At 48.9% G+C, this 23,566-nt stretch overlaps 9 protein-coding genes across 11 annotated transcripts; 4 read left to right on the forward strand and 5 right to left on the reverse strand.

The window, feature by feature from the left end:
• Nucleotides 1-25: 25 nt before the first annotated feature.
• On the reverse strand, nucleotides 26-694 carry TrAFT101_004385 (uncharacterized protein). Its single transcript, XM_066127149.1, has one exon. It carries the CDS (start codon nucleotides 607-609, stop codon nucleotides 175-177), a length of 435 nt encoding a protein of 144 aa, XP_065983258.1. The 5' UTR covers nucleotides 610-694; the 3' UTR covers nucleotides 26-174.
• Nucleotides 695-4,877, reverse strand: TrAFT101_004386 (uncharacterized protein). 2 transcript variants are annotated; one of them, XM_066127150.1, is made up of 3 exons: nucleotides 3,981-4,877; nucleotides 3,252-3,430; nucleotides 695-3,181 (listed from the first exon to the last, which is right to left on the reverse strand). In XM_066127150.1, the coding sequence occupies exons 1-3, from the start codon at nucleotides 4,041-4,043 to the stop codon at nucleotides 859-861; spliced, it is 2,565 nt and encodes an 854-aa protein (XP_065983259.1). In that variant the 5' UTR covers nucleotides 4,044-4,877; the 3' UTR covers nucleotides 695-858. The 2 variants fall into 2 exon arrangements, with proteins under 2 accessions (XP_065983259.1, XP_024765815.2); XM_024909228.2 differs by lacking the exon at nucleotides 3,981-4,877 and having other exon boundaries at nucleotides 3,252-3,887.
• Nucleotides 4,878-5,353: 476 nt separating this feature from the next.
• On the forward strand, nucleotides 5,354-7,933 carry TrAFT101_004387 (uncharacterized protein). Its single transcript, XM_066127151.1, has one exon. It carries the CDS (start codon nucleotides 6,425-6,427, stop codon nucleotides 6,740-6,742), a length of 318 nt encoding a protein of 105 aa, XP_065983260.1. The 5' UTR covers nucleotides 5,354-6,424; the 3' UTR covers nucleotides 6,743-7,933.
• A 650-nt stretch (nucleotides 7,934-8,583) lies between these two features.
• Nucleotides 8,584-9,573, reverse strand: TrAFT101_004388 (uncharacterized protein; the record flags this gene model as incomplete). Its single annotated transcript, XM_066127152.1, has 4 exons — nucleotides 8,584-8,759; nucleotides 8,818-8,917; nucleotides 9,088-9,253; nucleotides 9,326-9,573. The coding sequence occupies 4 exons, from the start codon at nucleotides 9,571-9,573 to the stop codon at nucleotides 8,584-8,586; spliced, it is 690 nt and encodes a 229-aa protein (XP_065983261.1).
• A 1,184-nt stretch (nucleotides 9,574-10,757) lies between these two features.
• TrAFT101_004389 (uncharacterized protein) lies at nucleotides 10,758-12,494 on the forward strand (the record flags this gene model as incomplete). Its single annotated transcript, XM_024905703.2, has 1 exon — nucleotides 10,758-12,494. One exon carries the CDS (start codon nucleotides 10,758-10,760, stop codon nucleotides 12,492-12,494), a length of 1,737 nt encoding a protein of 578 aa, XP_024765813.2.
• A 950-nt stretch (nucleotides 12,495-13,444) lies between these two features.
• TrAFT101_004390 (uncharacterized protein) lies at nucleotides 13,445-13,841 on the forward strand (the record flags this gene model as incomplete). Its single annotated transcript, XM_066127153.1, has 2 exons — nucleotides 13,445-13,499; nucleotides 13,558-13,841. The coding sequence occupies 2 exons, from the start codon at nucleotides 13,445-13,447 to the stop codon at nucleotides 13,839-13,841; spliced, it is 339 nt and encodes a 112-aa protein (XP_065983262.1).
• Nucleotides 13,842-15,434: 1,593 nt separating this feature from the next.
• Nucleotides 15,435-16,079, reverse strand: TrAFT101_004391 (uncharacterized protein; the record flags this gene model as incomplete). The annotated part of the gene is made up of 1 exon (XM_024905702.2): nucleotides 15,435-16,079. One exon carries the CDS (start codon nucleotides 16,077-16,079, stop codon nucleotides 15,435-15,437), a length of 645 nt encoding a protein of 214 aa, XP_024765812.2.
• Nucleotides 16,080-18,175: 2,096 nt separating this feature from the next.
• DELTA(14)STEROL (Delta(14)-sterol reductase) lies at nucleotides 18,176-20,271 on the reverse strand. The gene is made up of 3 exons (XM_024898838.2): nucleotides 20,060-20,271; nucleotides 19,695-19,999; nucleotides 18,176-19,614 (listed from the first exon to the last, which is right to left on the reverse strand). The coding sequence occupies exons 1-3, from the start codon at nucleotides 20,119-20,121 to the stop codon at nucleotides 18,521-18,523; spliced, it is 1,461 nt and encodes a 486-aa protein (XP_024765811.2). The 5' UTR covers nucleotides 20,122-20,271; the 3' UTR covers nucleotides 18,176-18,520.
• Nucleotides 20,272-20,479: 208 nt separating this feature from the next.
• Nucleotides 20,480-22,463, forward strand: TrAFT101_004393 (uncharacterized protein). 2 transcript variants are annotated; one of them, XM_066127154.1, is made up of 3 exons: nucleotides 20,480-21,223; nucleotides 21,283-21,826; nucleotides 21,891-22,463. In XM_066127154.1, exons 1-3 carry the CDS (start codon nucleotides 20,853-20,855, stop codon nucleotides 22,026-22,028), a joined length of 1,053 nt encoding a protein of 350 aa, XP_065983263.1. In that variant the 5' UTR covers nucleotides 20,480-20,852; the 3' UTR covers nucleotides 22,029-22,463. The 2 variants fall into 2 exon arrangements, with proteins under 2 accessions (XP_065983263.1, XP_024765810.1); XM_024909227.2 differs by having other exon boundaries at nucleotides 21,283-22,463.
• The last annotated feature ends 1,103 nt before the right edge of the window (nucleotides 22,464-23,566 follow it).

Consider the following 23,566-nt stretch of genomic DNA (forward strand, 5'->3'; position numbering starts at 1 on the left):
CTTATTCTTTTCTTTAATTTTTTTTTCCTCCTCTGTTCCCAGCAAGCGTCCCAATTACGACTCTGACTCTGACTCTCCCAAGCACTCACTGGATGTCCAATATTAGCATCAGGCCGGGGTGATCCACTCGACATCATCACCGCCATGGGGCAAGTCAAAGCTCGCGCCGGCCAATCAAACAACACCTTTTGCCTCGCCTCGGACCACATCTGCCGTTTTAAGCGCCCAGACTATCGAGCAGCTGCCCACTGTCACGCCAAGATGCCGCAGCGGTGAAACGCCATTCGTCGAATCGGCGCTGCAGCTGATCTGAGCATTCATTGTCTGCTGTCGTTTTCCAAATCGGCGGGCGTCTTGCCTTCTTCCCCTCCAGTCTCGCTGTTTCTCGATCGCGCTAGAGACCTTTCGTTCAAGAGCAGGCGATGGTGCATGAATTCGTTCCATCATGCTCCACGTCAAGCAAGATGGACTCCAGCTTTGGATTGCGTATAGATATGTAGATGGGATGCTACTGTGGTTGCATTCTGTACCTAGCTTGCCTGCATGGGTTCGCATAAAAGCAGCTCCCGGTGACAGGCGGGCGAAACAAAACATGTGGATGCAGGACATGGCAGATAGCTAAAATTCATTCTTGGCGGCCAGCAACTCCATGACATTTGCATTCATAGACATGCACATCAAGAGGAACAATTCAATGTCATCATGTCTTGTCATTAAAGCTGATTTTAACACTAATTACTATTTATACAATTAAACACATTATCATAACTTTGTCCTCCGCCGCTGCTTAGCGCAGGCGAGCGCTGAGGGGCAGGTTGCGAGAAGAGCTGCCGACATAGACAGTCTTGGGGTAGTTGGTCACCACCCACTGCTGCTTGGTAGAATCCCAGTTGGAGATGTCGCGGCGAGTAATGTCCGCCTTGAAGATGACACTCTGGCCAGGAGCCACGCGCTCGATACGGTCGAAACCACGCAGCACCTTGGGAGGGTCGTTGGGGCCACCGTGGCTAATGTACAGCTGGGGAATAACATCGTCCATGACCTTGCCCGTGTTGGTGATGACGGCGGTAACGGTGTAGACGACATCATACAGCTGGCGGTTGCCACCAGGCTCACCAGAGGCAGCGGAGCGAGGCTGAGGAGAACCGTCAGTGGCTCCAGCAGGGAGGAACTCCTTGGCAGTCTGGCCGTAGTGGGCGTCTCCAGAAGCCTCCTTGCCAGAAGTGACGCTGTTGAGGTATGGGTAGATAAACTCCTTGATGCGGCGGATGTTCTTGGGGAAGCCATAGTCCTTGAGGTTCTTGCTAAAAGTGCCCAGAATGGGAGCGGCAATGGTCTTGCCACTAGGGGGGTCAGGGGACCGACATTGTTCTTCTGGACGTTGAGACCGGAGAACTTGAAGGTAGACCAACCCAGACCGAAGCCGAACTCGTATGTGGGAGCATTGGCAGACTTGCCAGGGGCAACCTTGTCAAAGTGGCGGTAGTCGATAAAGAGGCCCTCGGTGAAATCATCCTGGGGAGCACCGTTGCCGTTGTTGGGCGTCATCATGACCTCGGTACCATAGCTCTCAATAGAAGGGCCCCAGGTAAAGGGGGAACGGCCGGGGCTCTGCTTGCCGTACAGGATATCGACGAGAGAGTGTCCAGATTCCTGGCCAGGAGCACCAGCCCACAGGATGGCCGAAATGTTGGGGTGAGCAGCATAGTCCTTCACAATGACGGGGCCAGTAGAGTGAATGACAACAATGGTCTTTGAGTTGACGGCAGCAACAGACTTGATGAGATTGTCGCCGTTCTTCCACACAGTCAGGTTGTTACGGTCACCCTCATTGCCATCAACGTGAATGTAACCCTCACCACTGTCAGAGTTGGCAAAGACAATGGCAATGGCATCGGGCTGGCCAGCCAGAGCCTGGGTCTGAGAAATGTCGTAGTTGGACAAGATGCTCTCATAGCGGGTGCCGTCCTGAAGAGCCTGGGCCGAAAGCGCCTGGTCGGGAGTGACGAGGTAGGGGAAGTTGGTAGTACCAGATCCCCACTCCATGGCGAGAGTGCCATCATCACAGCCGCGGTCACCACAGCCGTTGGGGCCAGCAGGGTTGCCGCCGGCATCCTCACCAATGACAGTAAGGAACTTGGGCTTTTTGAGGGGGAGGATGCCAGTGTTCTTGAGGATAACGGTTCCCTTGGCAGCAGACTCGCGGATGTGGTTAGCGTGGTCGGCGCGGACATCCACCTGGAAGTTGACTTGCTCCCAGTTCTCGTTGACAGCAGCCTGGACAAAGCCGTAGTCCTGGGTTGTCCAAGAATCAAAGTTGGTCTCGACAAGGCTGTCAATGGTCTTGCCAACCTTGAAGAAGGCAGCCATGATACGCATAACCATGTCGTCCACGCGCCACTCAGGGACAGTGCCGTTGAGGACAGCAAGGGTAAGGTTGCTTCCAAAGTAAGAGGCTCCAGTGTTGAAGAGAGTGTCACCAGGCATGGTCATGTCAAGACCAGCAACGGCAGACGCAGCACCAGTGTGTTGAGCCTGCCAGTCACTCATGACGAAACCCTGGAAACCGTACTCCTCCTTGAGCAAGCCGTTGATAAGCTTGGAGTTCTGGCAGGCGTACGAGTTGTTGACTTGGTTGTACGAGCACATGATGGAACCAACACCAGCCTTGACAGCATCCTGGAAAGGCCAGCCGTACATCTCGTGAATAGTCTTGTCATCGATGTTGGACGACAAGGCCTCGGTGATGGGGAATCCGTAGCCGTTTGCTTCTCCGACCTGACGGAAATGCTCTTGCTCGTTCAGGAGGAAATGCTTAGCGCAGGCAATGGTACCAGCATTTTGGATACCAATCACAGTTTGAGCGAGAGCCTGTCCAGCTAGAACGGGGTCCGGTCCGAAACCCTCGACATTACGACCGCCATTGGGGTTGCGGCCAAGAGGGCCTGCTACCGGTCCGAGAAGGACATCGACACCCTTGCCTTTTGCCTCTGCACCCAAGGCAGTACCACGAGCTTGCCAGAGAGCTCTGCTCCAGCTAGCGGCGGCTGTCAAGCCGACATCAAAAGCGCTGTTGTAGTCGTTGAATCGCAGACCAAGGGGGCCGTCTTGCATGCAAAGGCTGCGCATGCCCAAGCGAGGCACGGTACCAACGTTTCCAACACATTTCTCACCCATCCAACTAAATCAAATATCAGCAGCTGCTCGATTGGCAAAACGGTACAACAACAAAAGTCAGCTCAAGAACTTACCCAACGCCGGTGGTGAGGTTGACCTTCTCGAGAAGAGTCAAGCCTGACACAAAGTGCTTAGCTTGGGCATAGGCTTGCTCCCAGCCCGGAGCATTGGGGTCCATCCATGGTGAGGGATAGAAAGGGGGCGAGTACGCCTGGCCCGAAGGATGGGAGGCGGTCGTCTCAGCAATGCGAGGCTGTGAGTCGGAATCGTTAGCAGCTGCAACAAGATCCAAAACGATCGCCGCAGTGGCGGCCAAAACAAATGGTGTCTTCATGGCTGAAGAACGTGGTAGCTAAGGCCGTGAAGATGCGTGGGAAAGAAAAAGAGATGCAAAAAAAAAGCATTTCGCGAGTCGAAAGATATACAAGCCGCAGCAAACGCGCAGGAAGCAGCACTAGGCGAGGCCATCTTGCCAAATATGCTCAGCAAGGCTTCTTCGTGCCTGCCTGCGCTGCTTCTTTTTGCATGATCAAAGGGGAGGTGAATAGGGAAGAGGCTTGGCAGGCGTATCAAAGCACCATAACAATGCAATCGGCGGGAAAATAGGGCAGGCAGGGTGGTGAATCAGGATCTCGCGACTTGGCGCGTTTTTGCAGGTGTTTTCGTGCCAATGGATTGCCAATGAGGCATCCCACGCAAGATCCATAGAAGCAGCCATCCATAAGGCATTGAAGTAAAAAGGGGAGTCCAATGTCTCAAGGCAATTGGCATGAAGTCAGTGCTGTGGAAGGAACGCAACGTACATTGACAGCGGCCTCGGACACTGCCGTCAGCAGGGCGGCGGCAAAAACTGACAAGGTCTTCATGATGGATTCGAGTGGCCGCGACCAAAGGGACTCAGGATCGGCGGCTGGCGATGAGATTCTCGCTTGAAGAACCGGAAACACCGTCCATGGCGAGGGCGCACGTCCAACATATATACGCCGGGCCAGAGTCGCATCGAGAGCCTTGCAAGAAATTTGATGCCCACCTCGCCCCTCTCCCTGCGCTGGCCTCGGTGTCTCTCAGCCGGGCAGTCTCTCGATTTCCCGCCATGCCTCCACGCTGCTCACGACGGCGCTGCAGCTAACGTCCACGCTCGGCCTTGGTGTCTCTCTCCGCCTTTGACCCCTGCACGCGGGCTGCTGGGGCGCCTTGGGGCCTGGTCCGGGGGCCTGGAGAAGCTGAGCAGGCAATCTCTCGTTGCCAGCACAAGCCCCACTGCACCAAGGCTTGTGATGGCACGGCACGGGCAGGGGGCTCCGGACGAGCTCAACGCAGAGCACAGGTGAGAATCATGGCGGCCACCGGTGTATTTCACTCGCCGGAATGGCAAAGGCATTCGACGCCGTGCAACATGGGACGCGCCCTCGAGATTAACCTGCAGTCGCGCCACACGTACAGCACGAAGCATGCACGAGAATAGGAGCCCAATGCTTGGCAGTTTGCGTACGTATTAGGTACTACAGGAGGTGGTCAAGGTAGTAAGTAGGTATACGAGAACTACGCCTGGCAGCGTCATCTCTTCTGTCGATCGCGACGTCACGCTGAACGGCACAGATGGAGAAATATGACAGAATGAAGATGCGGTTACAGTATAGAGGACGAGACACTACGCCAGAGAAATGGCAGCTATCGGAAGACGGATTATAGCAACTGCGTATAGTAATTTCTTTATTTTTTCCATATACTGCACTAGAAGCGGGCTCGCCTCCAGTAGAAAAGGGGAAAAGCGCCTTCCGCGTATGTACCTTTTTTAGCTCCAGGTACGGGGAACTCTACATTGTTTGGACCGTTGTAGCGCTGCAGGTTCTTGTTCTAACATGTACCTGCTGCTACCGTGCGTTGCGCAAACCACAGCGGCATCCAGCGCCTGGAATGCCGCCTAGCCGGAGAACCAACGGGTTTGTTAGACGCATGGGCATGCAATTTTGACAGCCCCCGGATAAAGAATAGTCCCTTCATGTAGTTGTATGTGCTGATCAGCGTCTAAAAGAAATGTGTACCTATGATCTCAAGGTACCACCTGTACGAGCACAGTGAAATAAGGTGCCGCAACCAGGGCCAATAGCAGTGGCTCTTCTGATTCAATGTCTCTCTCTTTCATATCACGGCAGCCTTCATTTCAGCCTCGACTTCGCACAACCGTCTGTCGTGCACCCAAAGCTAGCCAGAGTGGTGATAGACAAGTGACGACTGGAGCTGCCTATTCTCGCGTACTTGGAGAACGGCGAGAGTACGCTGCTTGGAAATGGATCTGCCTGCATGCCCTTGGCTGAACGCACTGCTAATACATATGTACAAGGAATACCATGCCATGAAGCACCGCCGGGGTGGCGACCCGAGAACGCCGGGACCGTTTCGCGATTTGACTGTGCAAGAGGGTTGCATCGGCCAGGCACTGGGTGAAGTTCTTTGGGATCCCCGAAGTCGCAATGCAGAGCAGTTGGACGTACGCCAAATGCAAGCTAGCAGTGTTGGGCCTCGTCTTGCATAGCCAAGCAGTGGGAGAAGAGCTATAGAGAAGGGCCGATGAGTCTTTCGATGCTCTGCCCAGCCTCATCCCCAAGCTCGTCTTGACATCGCGACTGATGCTAAACGGCGAAATGGCGAAATAGCATCGCGGGCACGGCGTCTAGTACGGAGAACATATCCGCCGTCTGCGGGGCGTCAACCGCCTGGGTCCACGGTCACGAGAACTTTTGAGCTTTCCTTCTCCATCGACGCCCTCCAGGCCCATCCAGCAGCAGGTCTTGATCATTTCCGATCTACGATGGATTGTTTCATTGCTTCTTGAGAGGTGGTATTGGTCCTGCGCACCACCATCGGCGTGGTGACCCAATAAGTTCGGCTATTTTCCGGCTCAGCGGGTGACAGCCGTCCAAGCGAGCCGGCCAGCACGTTGTCATTTATATGGGCTCTGGCACTTTTGAATTGGATATAGTGGCTCTAAGCTAGCATGTAAGTGCATCTACTCGGGAATAGCACGGCACGCTCAAGGAGAAATGTTTGCATAAGTCTATCTGCCCATTCAGGCAATGCCGGCATGGTCACTAAACAACCACGCTTATATGTAAGCATGTTATAATACCAGACTCAATGCAGAGGGCGAGGTAACAGTAACAAGCAACCATGGCGAGGCAACATTAAGAGACTCGGATCAAGCCAAGGTATAATGCTCTCGACAGCAGGATAACAAAGCCATCAGATGCTACGGGCGCAGACGCTCTGCCAAGCTATTGTCCGTTACTCCAACATGCCAGATCAGTCTACCAAGGCCGCTGAGCCGCTGATGAACATGCTAGGGTGGTATTTTTGCATGGACCCGCTGCGGAGCGTCATCATCGTGGAGAGCATCTCCATGTTCCCCCCATCTCGCCACTGGCACCACCCCGGCCTCCGGCTTTGCTGTCTCTCCCGAGCGCCACTCAGGCACCAAGTCCCGGCCTGGCTGTTAGTCAAGCTTTGCGGGAAGCCTCCGATATTCATGGACTGCCATCCTGGCAAGAGTGGCACATGGCCATGATGTTTCATGCTGTGTGCCGTGCTATTCGCAATACGAAAACCACACGTCTTTGCACTTCTCACACTCACGTCTAAAGCATATCTGTGATGCAACGCTTGCTGTGTGCTTTGAAGGATTCAAGTCATGCCATCCCACCCCGATTCTGCGTCTCCAAAACAAGAAACTTGTTTATGCCTAATACGCACCAGTCCGTCCGTAAAAAAAGAAAAATCGAGTGCCGATCAAGGGCAGCGGCTCCGCTCCTGCACTTCCCCGCAACATGTCCCGAAGATTAACCGTCCGGGGCCTCCCTCCTTGTTTAGCGCCAATCTGTTCGGGCCGTTTGACTGAGAGCAAAAAGACCATCGGGGAGTCTCGTCATTTGCTCTGGATCCATCCCGAATAGGTTTCTAGCAACTTTTCCACCAATCTTCTTCGCTACCACGACTCGCTTTAGAACATCTCCAAGAAGCGGGATGTTCGTTTACCCAGCGCCAGCGAATCCCTCCCTTTTTTAGAGCTTCTCCAACTATGTACAATGTACATGTGCACCTACAGGTGGTAGATCTGAGATAGCCTCATTCAGCACGCTGCATCGTAGCATCGTCGCACTGATCAACGGTCAACACGTGCGAAGCGGAGAGCTTCTCCAACATATCATCACCCTCAAGGTTCGGATGGCCGTACGAGCAGTACTAGGTAGTACTGCTACGAATATTGAGTGCTCCATACACCCGCGATCTATGTTTGGATTACTGATGACATACGGAAACTTCTGAGCTGAACGCTTCTCGACACATTCCACCCACAACACCGTCTGCAGGCCCCCGCGTCGCTGGGTCCGGGAAATAACCCTAAAAAGATGCTGTCCCTTACCCGTATAGGTTAACTGGAAATAGGCAACCTAAGGAGGAGGCTTGGCGATACCGTGCTTAAGGATCAGTCGGTCATCGGCGCCGAGAATCCTCAGCTGTGGGAGCAGTTCGGCCCGTCTCGTCTGTCCAATATGCACTTGTATATCACTTGATCCTGTGATTCTACTACCAAGGCACTCTGAACATGTATCATGTGTTGGATTATGCTCAGTCTCAGCTTTAAAAGTTTGTCATGTTATATTATGTCGCCTAATACGGCCCACTACGTAGTGATTGGGGTGTCCTGGAGGAATCGCTAAACACTCGTTGATTCCATCAGACAGTATGCGCACCGCCGTAAGCTATATGACGAGAAGGAACACACATCCTTCCCAAATACAGATACCGTGTTGCAGAAATTAATTGTTAAACCCAATGGCCGGGCCCGTTCTACTCTCAGATGTTCCGACTTAAGTCGTGACTCTGTTGAGAACACAGGAATTTTTATTCCATCTGCAATTTAGGCGAATGTTATTTCTCCTTCATAGGTGCAAGGTCTAAGTTTAGCTTCGGAAAAATGATCGATAGAATTATTTCTACACATTATATATGTATTATGGTGATCTACATAAGTTTCAATGTCGTATATCGTAATAACCATAGCCATTCATTTATTTAACACTCATTTCCAATCCCACCTTCTGGCTATCCACCGCAGTGTGTATGCTAGTGTGAGGTCTCGGTTCCTATAAGTATAGGGTAGTTCCCAGGGTTCCAAATTACCAAAAACTAAAACTACAGTAAAACTAATTTTTTTTTAGTAATTAAAATTTAGTTGGATACTGTGCTACTTACATACTCGTGTTCTAATGTAAAGTATGTACGTACTTAATGCTGCTCATAACAATAAACGCTTATGAAAACTATATATACTAACCGGAAGAAGTTAATGTAAGGATTGTATAAAGAAAGATTCCTAAACTTAATAGTTTATAAATATTTTGTTTACTAATAGCAGCTCCTTTGGAAGTAGAAGTTGATGAAATAGATAAAGAAGTTGTTGTTGTTGAAATAATTGCTGTAGTTGTTGGTGTTATCAAGGTTGAAGCAATTATTGGTGGAGGAGATGAGGTGATAGTGACAGAAGCAGAAGAGAATGCTGCTCCAGACGTTGTTATAATTGTCTTAATACCTCATTAGCTATTTAATACTAAAATGCGTGATGAAGAGGTTGCTACTTACCTGCGTTGACTGTGAATCTGTTGGGCTTATAGTCGTTGGAGCCAATGTAGGGCGCCCAAATCCACAATGTTGGTAAATAAAGAGCGTTGAGGTAACGACACTGTGTCCTAGACACGACGCACCAAAGATCTCACAAAGCGATGCTTGGGATACTGCCTCATCCTGACAGGCACACGAATAATATCCAGATGCCGTTGTACCCTGAAAGGAAGAAGAGCATTGGCTAGCTAAATATTGCACACTCTGACATGCAGAATCTGCGGTACTAACGCAGCTAAGATCGCTAAATGTACCGTAGGCATAGTTCGAGAGAACAGGGGTGGTGAGAGGAAAATTAATCTTAGAGCCACAGACATTGAGCCATTGCGTTCGAATGTCATCGTAATAGTGGTCGTTGTTGGGGCTTCGTGCACACATGCGAGTTTCACTTTCGCAACTATAGAGTCGTAACGAAATGAGTGAGAAATTATCTCTTTGAGTCCCACAAGAAGGGATATGTTCTACTCACTCAGTGATGGCATTGAACACTTCCTGGGTGCAGAAACAAGCTGCATAATCTGAAGAGGTGGATGACGATGGAAGGTTGCTGCATTCGTTGATCTTTGAAGATAGAGTATCGCAGCCAGAAAACGTCACAGACTCAAAGCATTCTGAGGTAGGAGGAAGAGTAGTAGTTTGAGCTATGACAGGCGTTAATAACGAGAGAACAAAAGCTACAGCGACGAGAGTCGCAGGAGATATGAAGAGAAGTAACATGATCACTGCTATATTATGCTTTACTTTAATTGCAGTGAGAATTTTCACTTGTCCGATGGCCAATATTTATTCAAAGTGGCTAGATAGTGCAGTGTTATGTAGTGTTTATAGATTGTTCCCTATTCCATTTTTGACTTGACACTTACAGCCCCAGATTCGTGTCAACTCCGCGGGGCTGATTCATATTGTTTTAGACAGTCCAGTAAGTTACACTATCCAACAAGCCACAGTGTACACCACATTTCACTGCCTTCAGCCTCAACTGAGCGGCGACGGTAAGGAGGTCAATTAGGCAAGACTAAAAAAAAAAAAGGCTTACGCCATCCTCATTTAAGCCACACGATAATTGTATCAAAGGTAGTTGCTCAATTCGCTACAATCTTGTGATCTATGGAGCAAATGGCATCAACTGGGCCAGGAATCTAGCCGCTTTACGTCTCTTCATTCCATTTTCGTCGATTGGAGGAGCACAAATAGCAAGAGCTTTTATATTTTCGATAAGATACTTGCCTAGTATTTAGCATGTACTTTGCAAGGCTAGAAGCATATCCTCGAACTACTGATGTACTGCACACCTTGTAACATCAGTACGGCAATTGTCAACGTCAGGTGTGCTAGTCGTGGATCCTAGGAATGTGGCACGATGCTTTACAAGGTAAAAATACTGCTAAGCAAGAACTATCGTCTGCTAAGAGCTCTCTAGTTGCCAAGGCAGATTTGACCTTACCACTGCTAAATCACTGCCCCTTGAGCCCACAAATGGAATATAGAGAAACAACATCCCACAGCCACGACAGCAGCTTAGCTTGTCTACGATTTACAGCTAGCTAAGGCTGATTGCTATCACTGCCTCTTGAGCCTTGATTACGTTTAGTAAGTAGCCCTATTGCGAATTTCTCTTAGGAATAAGAAATTCAACTATTGATTGCACTAGTAAAGTAAATACCACAAGAGTTTATCCTAATTGTGATAAATAGAACTCCATAGAGTAGTAGTATAATGCTCCAAGCCAAAAGCCCTTGGTAGCTCGCCGATTCTACAGAAGAGTATGGCATGGGGTTTGTTAGCTTTCAATTAATTATTTCCTCGGCCACCAGAGCGATAATTTAGTTAAAAGCCAATGAAGAGGGATTCTCTCAATTCTCATCTCCTTTCCATCTACTTTATTATTGTAAACAGTCAACATGTTCAACCACAAGAAGGGATCTCAAGCCATTTGGCATTTTCTATTCCCTCCCAAAAATCGCGACAAAGGCTGGCTATCATGGAAACTAATTCCTTCAGTAATTTTACTACTTACAGCCCTCGAAGTCGGGTTGATGGTGACGATCGGAGTCCTCCTCTCTCTCTCTCAAAACAACAATGGATTCGTGACCGTCCAGATTCCTAACCCCAACTCTGTCTCGAGTAACTTTTTCAAACGCTCCCATTGGACTGAATCCTACTTATGGACTTCCTTGCCCACCTTTGTTATCACGCTTTATAATCTGTGTTGGACATCCATATTCGCTGAGTTTGCTATCAGACAGCCCTTTATTGAAATGGCAGAGACGGAAGGATCACCCGGCAAAAAAACCGTTCTGTTGGATTACCGGAGTTATTTCTCGTTTGTATCGTGGATCTATGCATTCAAAAATAAGCACATCGTGCTTGGATTCACAATTCTGGTTTCGATGCTTGGTCTCTTCCTCCCTTCCCTAACGAGTAATCTTTTCAAGGTGGCGGCTGTCTCACAGGCCACGGCGGCAAATATGTCGATCACGGCATTTTTTAACGAGACTGCCGTTGACTCCAAGACCAACTATCAGACCGTTTTCAATATTGTCTCAGCAGCTCGTGTCTACAATGCAAGTTTCCCCCCCTGGACAACCGAGGAGTATGCCTTCCCCACGTTTGTACCGATTACGGATGGCGGATTCCCAAGCTCCGGGAATAGCAGTATAGAGCTCACAGCCTACTCTGCGAGTCTAGATTGCCAGCAAATGACTACATATAATAAGGTTATCACTAATGAGAACGTCTATATCTTCAACACAACGGACCGCGGATGTCCAATCAACGTCCACGTACCCGTCGCCGCGGGCGCCACCGTATACATGAAGACCGGCTACATTGGCAACTGCAAAAGCACCGCAGGCCTTCGTCGCCATGTCTTTGTGTCAGCTCTTTTAACAAACTCTTCCTCATCCGAGACACAAGGATTAACGGATATTAGTTTTATTTCATGCACAATGAACTACTATAAAATTCCTGGAACTCTTTTGGTCAGCACAACTGCGACAAACGAGACGACACCATCCATCATATCATTTAAACCCAGCGCGAAACCCCAAATCTGGCTTCCGAGCTTCTGGGGCAGTCTAGAATTCATGATCCATCAGATAGACCAATTCGATCCGACGGGGACCTATGCCTCTGATAACCTGGGTCTGCTAATCCTCGCTTACTCGGAACATCTGGTCGGCTTCTCCAATCGTCTGGACACCAACGCATTAATACGCGCTACCCAGGATGTGTACAAATCTATCTTCTCTGTAACTGGGTCGATCTACCTCTTGCAGCCATTGCAACATCCCAGTAATCCTGTTCTGGGCCAGATCTATACGTTTAGCAACCGCCTTTTCGTTACGAAAAGCACAGCGGGATTGATGGAAGCTATACTGTCCGTTCTGACTGCTTGGACGCTCTTCGTTGTGTTATACTCCTTTACAAAAACCTCTATTCTTAGGGAAGAGCCCAAGGGCCTTCTCGGTATGGCAGAGGTTGTGTATGGCGGTAGCCTGTCGTCGATTGCTGGCGAATACCGTGCGAATGAATTAGAGAAAACTTTTGAACAGTATGTTAAGGATCAAGGGTATAAAGAAAGATTTTTTAAAGTATCGCTTGACCGAAATGGGAGGCCGAATATTAATTTGAAGTAGGTAGTAATATATTTATTAAGGTAAAAATAACTACTTTTAAATAAAGTTAACTATATTAGTTTAAATCTACCATAACCATTTGGAACTACCGACGTGCCTCCCTCCATACCCCACAGAAGCGTTCAAAAGGGAGGAGCCTGGCGATGGTGTGCTGGATAGGAGAACGGCTGAGTATGGCAAAGTTTATGGTGAGAGTAACTAACGTTTACTGAAAGGTCATGTCGAAAAGGGTCCGTCGTGAAGCCCAATGAGGGCGTCCCACTGCAACTGTAGTCAGGTGGCTAGTGGGTTTAGGTGTCGCAGAGTTTGAAGCCAGGACATTAGGCTGAAAATAATGGTGACTTCGGAATGCCATTGCCGAGAGGCGCATAGCAGACTTTCAAGACTTTCAATGCTGTCAAAACAGGAAATTGTGGCTTTTGGGATCGCAAGGTGGGCAAGCCGTCCGAATATACCTCCCGGTGCGTCACTCCATATTCTACGTCCCCTATAGTCAAGAGAGAAATCACCACCTTCGCACATCCGTGAAAAAAAGTTACGCAATTTCAACTACTTCCGCGATCCCTAACTCGTACAATATCAAAAAGGCTAATTGTTATCCCTTTGATAGACAGCATCTGTAACTATTTCGAGACTTGGAAATGGACGTACTTGCCGCCGTCGCCGTTATTAGAAATATCAACGTGATTCGCAATATCGTAGAGGATGGGGCCGACCCAAATGTACAAGGCCATTACAGATCAACGCCTTTGCACTTTGCAGCTAGGGGGAAGAGTCTTGATATAGCGGAACTGATCCTCATATATGGAGCTGATCCAAATGCTGAGGATGAATTTAAATCTACACCATTACACTATGCAGCGGCGAAAGGATATGATAGAATAGTGCGGCTGCTTCTTGGGTTGTCTACCACTACCAGGAAATGGTAATATGCGTCGCTGCAGGGCATCATGGTAGGGGGCCAGTGGATCACAGCACCACAATGGGCGCTAGAAAAAGCACAAGGTACGGCACGGACCCGGACGCCGACGTTTTAACGCCTCCCAAACCGAAATTCGTATAGAGCAAGACTCCGGACTTGGCCGAGTCAATATGGCCAATTCGCTCAGGATTGTGCGCGGCAAAGTTGGGACAGGTTTTAAGAAGCAAGGACTCAGCAATGCGGCCAAGAAGTGGACCTCCGATACAACACAGGTTGATGCTAATCACACTACTACTCTTAAGACTACTCTCGTATGGTCAGACCCCCCTGGCGCCAAGATCATAAACGAACTTCTCTTAGAGGTGTTTTCGGTAACGCACATACTATTCCTACCAGGTAATCCTCAGAAGTCAAATTGTCGGTAGTTTGAGCTTGTGAAATCTCGACGACTCTGCGAGGTGGATGGGAATAGGCTTGACCCCATGTTTGGACGGCCATGGGAGATCTCCCTCCCTTGGATCTCCTACATCCTCCCAATACCATTTTGACTTTAAGTTGTGGCCGAAAATAACAGCACTGCAGTCCTCTAAGTCAACCAGAGTATTTGCTAGCCAGATTTTGCGATGAAATTTTGAAGGCAGCAGAACTTGAACAAGATCAGAGTACTCAGCCTGGCTTGTCCCATTACGTTGACACGGTTCAAAAACTCTATCCATATTATGCCAAATTATATTGCAGTACAGCCACTCTAGGTCAGATGCTACCTCGCTGTTTGGCCAAGTCATTATAATCTCAACCTTCGGTGTGCTTCCGTATTCTCGACTCCGCATTCAGGCCCCTCTGGAAATTGGTCTACGTTCGCCCCCAACCAGGGACCCAAAGTCAACATCGACACCAGAAGCGAATTTGCCGCACCGCGTTACCCCGGAAAACACCATGCCTAACTGGCGCAAAGCCTGGGTGCTGTCGCGTGGAGGGGCAGGGGGTCGTTCTGTCCACTGCCGCGCGTCCCACAAGCGCGAATCTCGATAGACCTTCGAGCCCCCCACGGCGAGCCAGCCAAAATAGACTTAGACGCGATGGAAGTTGAGCTGGACTCCCCAATCCGGCCAATCGAAACTATGTACAATCATGCATTCCCGAGCCCAAGTGCCGCAGACCCTACCAGGAACACGGGAGGGACTGGCCGTGAGGCTGAACTAGAGACATTAGAAAAATGTAATTGAGTTTCTATGGTGTAAATTTTTGTTGTCAAAAAGGGCATATACCCAGTTTGTAGAAAAAGATTATGCTATATTTTACCTAACTTGGAGGCTGAGAATCCATATCCATTGCCATAGAAGGGATCCGTACCGATATATGGCAGAAAGATGAACCTTATATTGAACTGTTACAGTATAAATACTCTATCACAGAGTCCCAGGACTATAACTGCATAATCAGGATTTCTACATCTTTGTATAATTTAGAAAATAGTATTTTAAAAGTGTTTGTCTATTATTCCTCAGTCTTCATTGTACCAACCGAAGCTAGATGGCTTGTTTATATAGTGTCAACAATGGCCCAGAACAGCTGAACTGGCGCACCGGGAAGAATACGTGTTTCTGTCTAAGCCGGTAGCAACGACTGATCCTCTTTTAACCCCATGGACTCGTATGTCTTCAACCTGACTGTCTGTATAGCACATATCACTACCAGCCAAAACCATCAGATCTCTTTCAGGGACAGGAGAAGGGTGAGAAAGTTATGCCGGTAGAAACGAATACCACCTGCTAAACAGCAGAGAAGAACTAATTCCAGATAGCGATAACCCCTGCGATCCAAGTTTCCAGCAGCAGCATCTCATCAACGTAGTAGTCTCCCTAGAGCCGACACCCCTCACAGTTGAACGACGAAACTAGCCCCGGCAGTTGTTGTTGCTCCCGTGGATGTATCCTCCTCCTGCTCATCCTCATCGGTTAATTACCGTTCCTCACCAAGAAAAAGTCCATCGTTGTTGCAATTTGGACATTGCTCGACTACCAAGTGCATGCGACCTCCCCGACCGGGTGGTCGATAGTGGCGGCTGCGAGGACGCCACAGCCACCTATAAAGGCCCGGTCAATCTTGTAGCATGTCTTGTGGCCATTGTCCTTCCAGATGCGATGGGCCCTAGCCTTTCCGTAGTCGATACAGATGTTCTGCTTGCGGCCGCACGAAGTGAAGTCGAAGCATCCACCTTTGCTGGTCGGCACCTCTCCGCACTGGCCACAGTCATTCCAGCGACCAGCGTACGTCCAGTAATTGGCAGCCGAGCCCCAGACGGGTACCACCCAGTGCTGCTCGAAAAGGTCGAAGGCGGCATTGAAATCGGGGCATTTGCCCTGATGGCAGGCGCCGCTCCTCTTGGTCAAGGAGGTCTCATTGATATGAGCCTCGCGGAACTTCATCAACTCGGTGGCAAGTGTTGTGTTGGTGATGTCAATGGAGCCCTCGGGGATGTGTGGCCCATTGGCCAAGAAGTCCTCGAGCTCCTTTCCTTCAAGCGGCTTTGAAACCTCGGTCACAGCAGACTGAGGAGCATCGACGATAGCCGTTGAGGTGCCATCGGTGGACAGCGGGCCAGCAAGGACGCTGACCGCGGTGGCGGCCACGGCGAGGAGGACATGCTTGAGGATGGCCATGGTGAAATGGAGGACTCGTCTGATGAGAGGAGAGAGGGTAATTGACAATGTAGATGACTAGTGGGGGAGAGGGTTGGGCCGGTGTGAGCGGTGCTGAATTCTCTCACGGGAGAAAGGTGAGAAATGCTCTGGACTTTATACTTTGTCGACCGGCCATCTCGCTCTCGTTGTCCTCACTGGAGAGGGGCCAAAAATAGGGAAACCGATTATACAATGAGCTCGATCATGGCTACACATCGTGTGGCTAGTTGTTAGCTGCTTCCCGAGCAATCGACACACTCCTGAAGGATTGAGACTAAGGGCGTTTACTAGGTTTGATTGCCCTAACTCCATAGTTCCGATCCTTCTGGGCTAAATATCGTGACATGTCCAGGGGGTTTTGATTTGATGTGTTGTCTGTTGGTGAGACTTCCAGTAAAACTAACTTTGAGGCGAAGCCTTAAAGCTGGCCCAAAATCCTTGAAATACCATATATATATATATTCTATAAAAATAATTCATTAGCAATAAATAACTCTAATCAATCTATTTATCTTATTTGTATTCGAGCCATTCAATATTATAAGCCCTGTTTACAGCTTGAAAAGCCCTAATAAAAAGTGCCGTGGAAAGTAATTAAGTTCCCATTATTTGAAAAATACACTAAAATAAGCTGCGTGTGCCGCGTTTAGGATCCTTTAAAAGGTTTAGGCTCAGCTTTAAGGCAAAGCCTTAAAGTTTGCCACTAAAAGTGGAACCAACGGGAATAATAATGCGATCCTTGGTCCTGCAGTAGTCTGTCCTACACAGTGGGGTCCCAAAAGTTACCGCGAGTGTATTGCAGCTCGCAAAAACAAAAACCACTCATTGTCACATAAATACAATTTCTCTACCTTATGGCCGCCAGAGGCCCTAAACAGGAATATAAAATTCCCCTTATAAGAGAGATAGGATTGTTATAGCATACGCATTAGGCCTGTCGCCCAAGGAAATCAGTGTTCGGGAGAACGTTCTATCCGAATCTATTCGTGGACTTGTTTTAATACTGCATTCAGAAAACCAGCTAAAGTCTCCCACGCCGCGGGCGCCTACAATTGCTTAATGAGCAGGATAACAGACATGTATTCCGGGTTAATTAGCAAAAGTCTTTTATTATAAACGCGGATTTATAGCGCTAGGCAGGCATTGCATGTAGTGCTGTAACTCTCCACCGCTTCCTTCAGGAAGAGTGGCTGAGCCACCGCCTGCTGGACAATGGATATGTACATCCAAAGACAAAAGTTCCAGAGTTCGAAATAGGAATATATAGTAATTACCTAAACCTAAAATAGCCGAGCAATGGGGGCGAAGAATATAGAAAATTTACAAACAATCGCATACAATTCTCAACTTCGCGCACCGCAACGACACTAGTATCCATTATTTAACTGGTCTAATAGTGCTCATATTCTCAATTTATATGTTTATTTTCATTTTGCAGTCTCTATTTTTCTCACTCCACTTGCCAAGGCACCAAGGATGGTATCAGGCTGTGAGTTGTATGTCTTTGGAGCGGTAAAGGCAGTTTTTTTTTTACTATCCCCACACAACCCCTGTAAACAATGCAATACATTACCGATCGTAAACTAGGTAATGACAAAATAAATGCCTTACTAGCGTTATTAAAGTACATGCGGTCTAATTTATGAATGCCTCTAGTTTATACTTAAAGACCCAAGGTAGTATAGTCCAACGACTATGTATAGACTTAATTATTCCAGATCAGTTAATATTCTTAAAATTTAAGCCTATTTGCGTTTTAATTGCGGCCCAGCTATCCATTTCCTACCCTCAACACCTTGGTTACTTCTCCAGTATTCTATTAGGTGATAAGAAGCAGAGGATAAGGCTTGGTGATGCCTTGCTTAGAGAATCAGCTGGTCATCTGCGCCGGTAATCCTCAGCCTTGGGACCAGTTCGGCCCGTCTCGTCGATCCAATACGCACTTGTGCTTTGTGCACGCTTGGACTGGTTATCCAGTCCAACTTTGGGTTATCAGCTTCAAGACCGTCCACAGGGTTTTTTTATCCCACTTTACGGCTCAAAGCTGCAGATTAAATCCACTCTTTTCACCGGACGGCAGAGCTAATTCCACGACAGCATTCCTAGCTCGCCTGCAGAGAACAAGGCTATCGGCCAGCTGCAGTTACATGGTATGTGGATTATCATTACATATAGACTATTACTAATTTCTTTCTAATATTTTGACAAGAAGCGTCGAATGGCTTCCATAGGTGGCTGCAAATTCCATAACACTATTGGCAGACCTTTCATTCCAAACCCTGGGCATAGAAACCACGCCCAACTCGCATCTCCATCCAGACTATGATCTTTCTGCTGATTCGGTGTTTCTCTCGACAAAGGAAGACAAGCGGACGCCCCTTTACCTAAGGTAGACACTTAGCTGGCCACACAGAATGGCATTAGTAAATACCAGGAATAATCCTCCATCGTACAATCTTCTTGTACTTGACCCAATCCTCGCCATACTTGCGATAACACTTTTTATCGTCTCTGCCGTCTCGGTGGATGAGGAGGACTCCAAAGTACACGATATAGAAGTAGGTGATGAGCATGCCCCAACCTCTGGCTTCACCTTGGATTACTTGTCGACCATCAGCCATGACAAAAGCCCCTTCGACTGAGGAGGAACCAGCAGAAAGGATCTGATATCCAGCGATGCCAGTTGGCAAGCAATATGGCCAGGCCTGAATCCAGTCGCCAAAGTAATTGATGTGACGTGCGATTCCCCACCAGCCTGTGGTGAGGAGCTTGCTCCCAGTCTTGGTTTCAATGTACTTGAGGTGAGCGACGCTAGGATCACTCGGATTGGTGCGGAAGGTGTTCTTTTGGCTATTGGCAGATCGGAAGATGTAGTAACCGAGGCCGATGAGCGAGCCGGTGATGGCAAGGCCAACGGGGCCCAGCGAGCGAGGGTACACGGACAGGTAGCGAGTCTGAAGGGAGTACACGAACGGGACCCAAACGAGGTCACCAAACGACAGCATCACGCCGAATCCATCAGTGGTAATATCCATGGTGGTCAGGATGGCTGCCTCGTTAACCCACGAGTCGATAATGTAAAGAGCCTGCACGACCGTGATGCAGACAACGCTGTCTGTGACATAGCCATAGTTGCGGTATTGCTGAGCGCACCAAGAGCAGTTCAAGATGATCCATCCCATCATGCCCGGTCGAAGCTCACACCATTCCTTCAAGTCGACCTCTCCAATAAGGGGAATTGTGATTCGTGGGTTCAGCTCACGACCGATGAACCAGTCGTACAGCATATTCCCAGTGTGGCCACCTGCGGCCAGTTCGCGGTTGTCCTTGTTGCCGGTCTTGACGCTGAAGCTTCGAACGTAGACGAACGTGGCGATGGCGTAGGAGAGGAGGATGCTCGCCGTGAGGAGCTGGACGTAGTTTTCGCTGATGAAGGTCCAGACAGGGAATTCAGCACCCTGGGCGATTGTTCCCGCAGCGAGCGCAAATAGAGTGGCCATGTTCGAGTACAATGCTTTGGCTGAAGTTAGCACAACTGTCTCTCTATCCCTTTTTTTTTTTTTTTTTTTTTTAATACGGCATCATGTCACATACTGTTGAACCTGTATTTGAGGCGCCCACCAGATCGCAGAACCGTACCCTCGACCTCGGCAGCGGGGAGAATCGCGTATAAGATTAGGTTGAGGAAGTAATACGCCGCAAGAGCTCCTGAAGCCTTCCAGCTAGCTAGACCCCATATGCCATCCTCAGGCCAGCCAACCTCGAGCTTCAATTGGTCCAGAGATAGGGTCTTGGGACTCAGGAACGAAGGCGCGGGACAGCCTGAGACGTCGTTGCAGGAGAAGGTGAAGAGGTACACGAGAACGGGTAAGCCGAAAGAAATTCCAAAGGTGCCAAGTCTAGTAGGATCGTGTCAGTTCAAGCAATCCCTCTTGCTCTGCTGTGAGATTGCAACTTACGGTCCTCCGAATTCGTAGCCATGAGGCTGCTTCGAGGCAGCTTGTTTAGATTTGGGAGCCATTGTGACACGTGTGTCAATGAGAAATCAAAGAACCGTCCAGCACAGATTTCCTGCGACAATTCCGTGTGTTTTAATAGTCCCTCCAAGGCAAGCCTATGCGTGAACGAATACGGGCACTGCCTCAAGCCATTGGCGAGTTTGACGAAGGGAATTCCAGATTCCACCTTCAAGGGGCGCGTGCGATATCGAAGTCTCCCGATTAGGCTTAGTGTCCAGCGGCTGCGGATGAAGGGTCTTAAAGCGGACAAATATATTTTCCCGACCAGCTTGCATCAAGATTGCCGACTTACGTCACCATCCAGGAACCAGCCAACCAGAGGACCGGGACGGGTGCGGATCCCGTGACCTCACGATAACCGGCATCGTGGTCGCAGCTGGTATCGTGGCGCTGAGGCTGGCTATACGAGGCTGGGACTAATACATACGAACGCCACTCTTTTGAGGCATCGAACTGCGAAAGTTGGCGTCTTCTTGTGGAATTCTTGACGTTAAGCAGGCTTTGCGACAAGCTACGGACTTTGAAGAGGTTTCGGTCAAGAGAGAGTCGTTCATTTCTCTCCTGTTTCATATCGTTTTCCAGATTACGCGACCGTTGGTAGCGCAAACATCGCAACGCACAGAGCCCCTCGAGACGATTTTCAGTTCCCCGCCATTCATTCGACTAGACCAGAGATTTTCCAAACTTCATCTGCATAAGCGACCGACGCGACGACGGCATCTGACTGCCCAGCATGATCACCTCGCCGTCTCACCTCTTGATGCTTCTGGCAACGGCCGCTGCCGGTGTCAACGCCGCGGCCGCCGCCGGTACTGCCACAACTACGACGCCTGCGCCGGCGTGTACGGCGACCTCTTTAACAAATGGTGGATTTTTTGATTTACGGCCGGATACAGCCGTAGCGCCCCCGGAGAAGGGGAAATCACACAAGTCAGGCACCTACAAGGACTATCATTCTCGAGGCTGGGATTACGGCAAGAACTTCACTTTGAACATCTGCGGCCCGGTGGTCGACCCCGTTAGCGATGTAGTTGGCTTGAAGAAGAGCCAATGGGCGAATGTTAGCGCCTACTACACGTCTCACGATAGCGTTTACTCAATTGGGTTTGTTTGAGGCTTTTGCAAATAACGACCTTGTTTCTGCGCGCTAATGGTTGCTTCAGCTCTGTATCGTTGGATCTGCATAGTCGAGGGCGAAAGCTCGTTTTGCAGTACACTGGCGGATCTCCCTGCGGAGATAGCAAATCGAGCTCAGGGCACGACAATGATGACGACGACGATTACGATTATCACAAGAGGGGCACAAAGGAGCAATACAGCGAGGGCCTCTCACCACCTGCCCACGCCCACGAAATCGAGACGATCGGGCGAAGCGACAGCACTCTCAAGACCAGGCGGAAGTCGGCCACAATATCTTTCCTGTGCGATCGAGATCCTGGAACCACCACAGCCGTCTCGTTTGTCGGCGTCGACCCCGACGAATGCTCCTACTTCTTCGAAGCTCGCTCCGCATATGCCTGTGCCCACGCGGAGCCTCACAAGCCCGGTAGCGTCGGGCCCGGAAGTGTGTTTGGGCTGATTCTCGTCATCGCCGTGCTCGTGTACGTCCTCGGCGGCGTCTTCTACAACCGCACCGTCGCGCACGCCCGGGGATGGCGACAACTGCCCAACTACAGTCTGTGGGCCGGTATTGGGAGCTTTTTCAGCGTGCGTCCGTCCCGGCCCAAGGCGGGGCTACCTTTCAACTAATGTGTATATGCGTGTTATTTAGGATTTATTTGTCATCTTGTTGTCGTCGTGCGGACGCCTTTTGCCGAGCAGGAGAGGCTACCAGCATATTGGGTCAAGCCGCAATAACGAAGCGGAGAACCGTTTAATAGACCAGCTGGACGAGGAATGGGACGACTAGAATTGATATATCTTCTTTAAAGCCTTCACTTGGCGTGTAAGCCTGATGCTTAATTTTTCTAGGACCAGCGGCTTTTGCGAGAGCGAACTCGGGTTTTTTTTGGTGTAAGCCGTAAAATGTTGTTCTCGTTTGGATGTACATATATATTCATGCCTATTTTTATTTGTTTTTTTTTTCCCCTTCTCTTCTACTTACTATTTGACCATTAGTCTTTTGTAGGGTATTCATGGTATTTTTTCTAAAGGGGGTGCGGCGTGACTCAAGTACGTTGATCGTGTCTTTTGGCTCGCCGCCTCCTTTTTTCAAACGACTGTTATGGAAGAATGTATTTTATACGACTTGGATACCTGCTTGGGCTTTTATAGCATGGGATTGTCATTGGGCATCGAGGAAATAGGCATGTAGCTCATAGATAGGAGACAAAAAGACTGGCGCTTTTGTTATCACTTCATTCATATGTCGGCTGAATACAGTGTTGACTGACACAATTTTGGGATATAGAACGAAGCGGACATTCTTAACCTGACGGGTGCGCAACAAGTAGCTGGTGATGGTAAGAATGCAAAATTTCACGCAGTACCTCTTCTCATCGTAAGAGGTAATACTATCCAAGACATAGTGTTGATTCAAAGACACCAAACCTTATTTTCCGAGTTGGTTAGACTTTTGGGCTAGACTTGCGTGACTCGAGAGAATACGACATGGGCTGGCCAAGACAATTACGAGACTTCAGCGATCAGGATATGGGCAAGCTTCATTTGGCGAAAGTGTCTGGTTGTGCTCTGAGTGATGCCTAGATAAACTGGGCCATCAAGTGCTGTGAACATTCTGGTAATTGTAAGTTGCGATTACTCGTCGCATGCTGACAGCATTCGGTATACGATGAGTTCTAGTAACATAAGAAAGCTGAGACGGCAGATTTGCCGTCGCAAATAATAGAGTCGGCAATTCCTTGTTTTTTTTCTTTCCCCCGTATTACTTGATGTGGCACAAGATGAACAAAAGCCTTTGTCGTTTTAAGACGCTGCATTTTGATGAAAGTCTATGCTTCCAACATGGATGTGTTGTGTGACTAGTGTAGCTTGATTGCTCTGTGTATGGCCGTAAAAGTGCAACTAGCTGATGCGTAAATGAGACTGAATTCAGCTTCAACTATCAATGATTTTGAATAATATGGTGGATGAAAGAACAAAGTGGCTGTCCATTAGACTTTGTGCTTTCTTCGCGATTGTCTTTGATCCCTTGTCTGCGAGCAGGACGACTACATGAATACAAAGATTGAAGGCATCCTTTGTTTGGATGTATACTTCAAACAATATTGGGACTTATGATAGAATTTGCAGCAAGGGACATTTTGCAGATAATGGCAAACGACGTACTTAGGACCTATTATACTCTATTGCCACCTCCGCTACTCTATCCTTGAACCAGCACTCCACACTGAACCCTGGGAATCAAGGGATCACCATATAGAACAGTAATTATCATTGCTGAATAAATACCAATTATACGCTCCTTTCCTATTCTCCAAGCCGGCA

The sequence above is a fragment of the Trichoderma asperellum genome, chromosome 2, assembly GCF_020647865.1.
Source record: "Trichoderma asperellum chromosome 2, complete sequence".
Classification (NCBI taxonomy): Eukaryota; Fungi; Ascomycota; class Sordariomycetes; order Hypocreales; family Hypocreaceae; genus Trichoderma; species Trichoderma asperellum.